A 7,632-nucleotide genomic window follows, 5' to 3' on the forward strand; every position below is an offset into this window, starting at 1 on the left:
AGGAAGGCTGACGTTTCGGGCCTAGACCCTTCTTCAGATCTAGGCCCGAAACGTCAGCCTTCCTGCTCCTCTGCTGCTTGGCCTGCTGTGTTCATCCAGCTCTACACCTTGTTATCTCAGTTTTAAATATTAATTTAGTTTGAATATTTCCAATTTTGCTTTTCAGACACAGTAATGTGTACTGCAGATATGTGTCTTCAAGTAGTGTCTCTATCCTTGAGAATCCATCACCAGAGGGTGTAAGGTTGGTATTTTGATTCTCATTTTGCTTTACTTGTCTGAAAACTGAAACTAAAATGGAGGAATCTGTACATTCATAGTTGTATTCCACTTCACGTTCCTTTAGACTTCCTAAGGGAATGATCATACTACACTGTTCCTACTGGGGTTAATATTGCAAACCTTGGGGTAGTTGCTTTTTAAGTTTACAAGATTTAGTAACGCTTTGAGAAAACGTTACTTTATCACACTTTGTTCTCTTTGTCTTGGTGTAATGTAATGGCTAACACATTCTTTTTGAACTGATAGAAATTTAACCTGGGTTTCTCTAAATTTGTCGACTTGTAAATCCAGCACTCGGATTGGTAGTGACTCAAGTGTCTTAAGCTCTTCTAGTTTCTCCTCAAATAACCACAGGTCTACGTTAATGTCTACCAGCCCAGCATACAGAAGCAAAATACCTTCACAATTGAATGGACTATACAAGTCATTTGAAAGTCCTGCTGTGCACCATACAAAGCACAAGTTGAAAGTGGTGCAACGAATTATCATTGCTATGTCCAGAGGGACAAAGGGAGACACCATTGTGATGTCTGTTTGACAAATGTTAAGATGTCTAGCTGTGACTACTAGTAAATGGGAACTTAGTTCAAGAGACTTTGCGTTTTGACATTGCAGGTGGTTGTGAAAAAGAGAAGCAGAAAACAAATTAGGGAAGAAAGGAAGATTGAGAGGAGGAAAATTTATCTTGTGTTTTCCTGGAAATACAAAGTCCGGTTTAAAAATGTAATTAGCATAACTGATATGAAATACAAAGATTTACAAACCTATGCCTTAACAATACAAAATTTGTGCAGAGCTTCCTGAGTGAACAGTAGGAACTTCACACTTCTAGTGAGTTTCCGTTATGCTGTTCAATGAAAATTCAACCGTGATATTTTTGATGCAGTTAAGCCTTAGTAACCAGGAGTGGAGAATGGGGGTTGAAATGGAGGCAAGTAGAATTCTCTGTGCCTTCTGTTTACAAAAATGGATTGTATTTGAATCCTGTTTCGATTTTTGTATAAAATTGAAGCGATTAAGTGAAGCTTTTGTGAACGTAATTAGAGGTTGTTGCTGTACAGCAATGCAAATCTGGATTACAACAATGAAGCTGTGGCAGTCAATTTACTAAAAAAAGTTAATGAGCTATTGACATGCTGTTAGTTTATGTTTTTAAAAAAAACAGATGGTATTGTGGTTTCTGACATGGTTGACATTCCGTGGCTGCTTTGCACGCCCTTAAGTTGCCTTCTTAAATATACTATTTTATCACAACCTTGTAATTGTAACTCGTGCCTAAAAATCGTACATGAACAGCTCAATCAATGTAAACCCACAGAGATTGTCAATTTCATCTTTGCCATGTGGATATGTATGATAGAGTGGAGGCCATCTGTCCTGTTGAAAGACAGCTTGGCGAGAGTGATGCCTTGCCACTGTTGGGTAACCTGGGAATCAGGAAATGAATAAATCTGAGAATGTCATTTGCTCAGCCGTTTGGCCTTAAATTAAACTAAACATATTGGCAGTTTAATGGACAGTGTGAAGCTCTGCTATTTTTTTAAAAAACAAGAATGTCCCTTCAGTGCCTAAACTATTTAAATACAGAATTAAAATTTGCCACTGCAAATCAATATGAAAACAAACAGTAATATCAGCTGTTATGGACCAGATCAAACCTCAAAATATATTAAGAAGATGGCCTTCACCGTAATGTTTTCTTACTTTAAAGATAAGTGTAAGGCATTGTGTTCCAGATGCAATTTGATTAGTCAAACTGATAGACTTTAAGCAAAACACACTATTTTTGCACTACAGCTAAAATACAGACAAAATAAAAATAAGAATTGGTTTAACTATAACTATCAATGCTTAAAATGATGTACGTCTACTAATTTACTAGTCCAATATAGTAATGTATCATCTCATAGTAAAATACATCCTTGGTAAAGGCAAATTCAGTGAAATAGATTGTTTTTTCTTGCATTCTAGCAGCATGAAAAGAACCCCAGCTTTTAGCAGTAACAGAGAGAGGAATAAGAACTACTGCAGAAAGCTAAAAGTAAAAACCTTGTTTTCTGTGGGAGCTTGACCCCACCGATTGACGTTGCTTCTATTGTTTCAACGTTAAAACAAAAGCCCAAGGCATCACAAGTGTTGACTTTATTGACTTGAGCACACCGCTTGACATACCTGTGTGAATCTTTCTTCCTAAAACACAAACTAGGACAAAATACATCTGTCAAAGCCACAGTCTCATCACACAGTGGCCCCCCCCCCCCTTCAAACAAAAATGAACCATCGATTACAATGCGGGCTTCATTTTCTTTTAAAAACCTTTAGCTTTACACTATTAGTACACTACAATACAAGCATGCAGACATTCACTACTACAATCCACTTCAGTCCGTTTTCTCCCACCCCCAAACACCTCCATCTGCCTTCGTGAAGGTCACGATATTGCGTCGGCAATTACATTCTCTAGCCCTGCAATGTGTATAATTTTCAAACTGAATGGCTGCAATAATTAGCTCTATCTAAACAGTCTGGAATTTTTATCCTTAAATTTTTTTCATAAACTTTTAAGGGGTTACGATCAGTATATGCAGTTATCTCAGAGACATTAATGTTAATATAAGTGTTGAAATGTCGCAACGTCAACACCACACTCGAGGTCTCCTTCTCAATTGTGAAATATTTTTGATTATTCAATTTTCCAGAAAAACCTATTAGATATTTTTGCATCTTGTCTTATTGCAAGAGTACAGCGCCGACACCACATCACTTGCATGAATACCCATCTTGAATGGCTTTACGTAACTAGGTGTGGTTAACACTGCTTTCAGGCTGTCAAATGCCTTCTGAAATTCTCCCGTTCACTGAAATTTTCTACACCACTTCAGTCTGTGGAGCAAACGCACTGCTAAAATTCAGTACAGACTTCAGACTAAAACCATTCAGTCCCAGGAATCGTTGTGCTTTCCTCTTCATTGATGGTATGGGAAACTCCCCAATAACTTTTGTTTTCACGTCCTGTGGAGCCATTTGTCCATGTTCGATAGCATGGCCCAGGAACATGACTTGGACTTTTGCAAACTAACTCTTAGCTAGGTTTATTACCAGCCTGCCTACCAAAGTTGAACAATTCTGATAGATGCTCCAAATGCTCTTTCCATGAGTGACCGTCAAATCGTCAATGTACACCACACAATTGGGTAATTCTGAAATCGCTGTATTGATTAGTCTTTGAAATGTGGCGGCCCTTATTTTTACACTACAGTTAAAATGCAGACAAAAGAAATTGGCTTAACTGTAACTCTATCTACTAATTAACTTCCAATATAGTAATGTCCCATTAACCTTGGCAAAGGCAAATTCAGTAAAATAGATTTCCTGCTGCTAGAATTGCATGTGAGACTTTTAGCTGTAACAGAGAGAGGAATTGGAGCTTCCACATTCAGTTTCAAGACCCCAGCAAGTGCAGAAAACTATAAAAGTAAAAATCCTGGTTCTCTGGGAGCTTGGCCCCATCCATTGAGGCTGCTTCCATTGTCCCAACATTTTCAAAAAAAAACCCCGACGGCGCCTCAAGCTGTCCACTGTATTGGCTTTGAGCAGACCTGGCCAGCACCTCTGCCTCAACCTTTCTTCATTTCTTAAAAAAAAAAGGACACAATATGCCTCTTAAAGTCATAGCATTATCACACAGCACCTGTAAAGATACAAATACAGATTTTTGCAATGTGGAGGTGTTTTGTTTCATCTTCAGTTCTTGAGGGTTACACATGACATTTCCCTTTTGCTTTTTATAATTTTTGACATTTTCAAGTTAAGATATTCAACATCTGTTCTTTTTATTTGAAACAGTAATTTGGCAATCTCCTTTAATCAGATTTTATTTTCATTGATGGGATGTGGGCATTGTTGCTGGACCAGCATTTATTACCCATCTCAGTGGCCTTTGAGAAGGAGGTGGTCAGCTACCTTCTTGAACTGCTGCAATCCATTTCCATTCTTCATCAATTTCATAGTTTAAGAAGTGACAGTTCGACCTTTGTTTTTCAGGTCAGCCAGTGCAGATTTGCCCCTAATGTACCTTGGAAACTTAATCTCTTCGCGAGGCACTCGCCTACAGGGGATTGTTTGTTGCCATGTGGTTAATGCTTGTTGGCTGAAACTGCAATGGGTGTGCAGTCTTTGCTGCAGCATTATTAAGCAGGTATGGTTTGATTTTAAAATAAGAAATGGTAGGAATCTCAGTTAGACATATTTGGGTCCATGTTGCTACGTGGAACAGAATATGCTATGGGGGAGAAAATAGAACTGTCAGCATCTTTTAAAAAAAAAAAAAAAAAAATGTATAAATCAACTCCTTTATAAAAAGGATTTCCAGCCAAAATGCTAACTTGCTTTGTTAGGCAGATTCTATTCTCTTTCTGTAAAGAATGTTCTGTAACCAGATTGTGTTGAGCTACTATGTGATTCTGCATAGAGTTCAGTTACAAAATGTCTGGGTCATCTGTTTGGAGATAACTGACAAAGTGAAAATTTCACTTGGAATTTATTTACTAGAATGCCCTGGAAGTTATCCCATCAGTATGGGAAACTGTGCAATCCTACATGTAGACAAATACAATAATACAAAACATAGATCCAAGCTCTTACATCATAAAGAAAATAATTAGGAAATAGTTTGGGGCATCAAAATATGAAGTGAACGTAAAAGCTGTTGTTTTGATGGATATGGACATTTTTATATCAAATTCTTTCCTGTGCTCCACTGTAAACCATCAAAATATGCAGATGCAACAAATTTGAAAGTAAAAAGATCATTTGAATTATTTCTTTCAAAAGTGAAGTCTTGTACATAATATTTCCAAACAATAACTGTAGTAACTTGTTATTTGATTTCTGTGCTTAGGGCAAGTGCACAAGAGGTTCAGGGCCATGTCTGTCTGCAGTTGGTATATTTCGTGCTAATGCAAGGTAAGCATCAAGGATTGGGAATTGGTCATTTCAAGAATCATTTGGCACTTTGTTGCAAAGCCGTTGTCAAAACAAGCAAGCGAAGAACAGTTGTTTTTTTTCAAAAGCTGAATGTGTTCTGTATGGGCACACTTATCTGTTCTTATTTTCTATAGGTTCTAGTACACTTTTCATACTGAAAAATAATCAAAGGCAGAGGATTAATTAAAAATGTTTTCAATGTTACTTCATCCCAGTGATCTCCCCTTTCTATAATGAGTTTTAATGCACTTGCTTGAACATGCAGGTACCTGTTTCAAAGTGACTGCTAAGATGTACTAGCAGATGGACTGGGCAGGGATAAAATGAAATGAGGACAGATCTGTTCTTGTTTTATTTAATTCAAGGTTTAGCTTGTAATTATGTTCTACTTCTGGCCTTGGAGCATCTTAACTTCACCACTAGAGTACTCATTAACCTTCACTCTTATGGGATCTACTTCCTGCACTCTTGTCTTTTTTGACCTGGCTCCTTACCACTGAGCTACTCGTAATCTGATGTAGTCAGTTGTGCTTTCTTTTCCCTAGCTATTGTTCTTTCTTTCCATTTATTTTAAAATTGGTGTGGTCACTCAACTGTCTTCGAAACCCATTGTTGACTTTGTCCTCCAACCTCCTCTTCCTTTCTTTGATTTTGGACTATATGAACAATCGTGTATCAACCTCTCTGTCTACTGTTTATTTCCTCCTTGTTGAATTTATGCAGCGCACACAGCTGAGTCTGCATTGATCAACCGTCAAGAACGATGTCTGTTTGACAGACCATATGCATGATTCCATTTTTGAACGACCTTTAGTCAAATGCTGATCTCCTGTGATTTCATTTGTCCCTGTCCCAGTGTCGCTGTGGCACTCACTCAATGTTCTATATCCACACAGCCAATTCTTGTTTAACTCAACTTCAATCTTTGTGTGTGTCTGTGTGTATGATATATATGTATGTTCAGGTTTTGTGTATGCTGATAAAACACTGCTCCACTAACTAATTTTCAATTTGCGACTGAAATATTCAGTTGACTGTATGACACAGTTGTAGATGAGCTAGTTCTTTTATACACTCATCGGTAAGATTGAAGCTATTCTAGTTGTCCTCTATTAGAAATTTCCAGCTCGAGCCCCAGTCTCACCTCATTTAAAATCTAACATGAAAGTGCACAATTCTTGTTGCACTTTCCACTGTCAACTAAGTTTCAAACCACATTAATAACCCTTCAGCAAACTCTACTTGCCACCTTTGCAAGTCACCTCCCTCCCTTCTCCCTTTTTTAGTTGATCCTTGTTTTGACAGTTTGCATTCCAGTGCTGCAACCTTGAAAGTGTATAGTTTTGAAGCAACCAATTAAAATTTGATTTTTGGAATTCCTGTTGCAGATCATATACAAACAATCACGAGAAATTGAAAACTAAATAATGTTAGTTTGCAAAACCCTTTCATTGTTCTTGAATTTGGAGCAGGGTGTTTCTTATAAACCAAACTGTTAAGCATTTCCCATTTTGTTTCCTGCTTTGCTTCTCAAATAAATGATCTTTCTGGGTATAAAGATTTGAATCTAGTAAAGGGCATTCTGGTAACAAAGCAACCAGTGAACTGAATCTTCATGACTCGTCTTATACTGGGAACTGTTTTATTGCAGCGCTATTGTGGAGGATGGAACTGCAGAGGCACGAGTGTACTGCAAAGATAAACAGGTGGCAGACCTGCTGGCCCTTGGCTCCGTAAAGTGGGAAAGACTGCAGCAGCATATTGAACCACAGGGGGAGGTGTATTTTCAGTATCAGGGTCGCACTGGACATGAATTGGTGAGTGAAAGCCTTTTCCCCCTTTTTATACTAAATCCTAAATGTGGGACAAGCTTTTAAAACTTAGTTTTAGAGCAATGTTTAGTTCCTTCAAATACAGAATTTCTGTACTCTTTCATTGCACATTTTCAGAAATTATACATTATTACAGCAAATACTTATATTGATAAAGCACCTTTTCTCAAATGTTTCATGGTATGTTACACCGTTGAACCCAAGTGCTCATGTTGTTTTGGTTAATTTGGCGGCCATTTTATGCCCAAACATGCCCTTCAGCCCAAAATAACATGGACGATTTGCTAAGAGATAGTAGGAACTGCAGATGCTGGAGAATCTGAGATAACAAGGTGTAGAGCTGGATGAACACAGCAGGCCAAGCAGCATCAGAGGAGCAGGGAGGCGGAGGCTGATGTTTCAGGCCTAGGCCCTTCTTCAGAAAGGGGGGAGAGAAAGGGGGTTCTGAAATAAATAGGGAGAGAGGGGGAGGCGGATAGAAGATGGATAGAGGAGAAGATAGCTAGAGAGGAGACAGACAGCTCAAAGAGGC

At 38.2% G+C, this 7,632-nt stretch overlaps 1 protein-coding gene across 1 annotated transcript; it reads left to right on the top strand.

Annotated features, from left to right (window-relative positions):
• The first annotated feature begins 133 nt into the window (after positions 1-133).
• Positions 134-7,145, top strand: LOC125482431 (CST complex subunit CTC1-like). Its single transcript, XM_048594502.1, has 4 exons — positions 134-244; positions 4,327-4,480; positions 5,183-5,247; positions 6,920-7,145. Exons 2-4 carry the CDS (start codon positions 4,352-4,354, stop codon positions 7,143-7,145), a joined length of 420 nt encoding a protein of 139 aa, XP_048450459.1. The 5' UTR covers positions 134-244; positions 4,327-4,351.
• The last annotated feature ends 487 nt before the right edge of the window (positions 7,146-7,632 follow it).

The sequence above is a fragment of the Rhincodon typus genome, unplaced genomic scaffold (assembly GCF_021869965.1).
Source record: "Rhincodon typus isolate 14 unplaced genomic scaffold, sRhiTyp1.1 hic_rhity00010150, whole genome shotgun sequence".
NCBI lineage: Eukaryota > Metazoa > Chordata > Chondrichthyes > Orectolobiformes > Rhincodontidae > Rhincodon > Rhincodon typus.

Excerpts from the sequence above, each read along its gene's own strand:
- LOC125482431 (XM_048594502.1), top strand. The coding sequence starts at position 4,352 with ATGTACCTTGGAAACTTAATCTCTTCGCGAGGCACTCGCCTACAGGGG. Across the intron at positions 4,481-5,182 it reads GCTGCAGCATTATTAAGCAG|GGCAAGTGCACAAGAGGTTC; the intron begins GTATGGTTTGAT and ends TTCTGTGCTTAG. Across the intron at positions 5,248-6,919 it reads ATATTTCGTGCTAATGCAAG|CGCTATTGTGGAGGATGGAA; the intron begins GTAAGCATCAAG and ends GTTTTATTGCAG.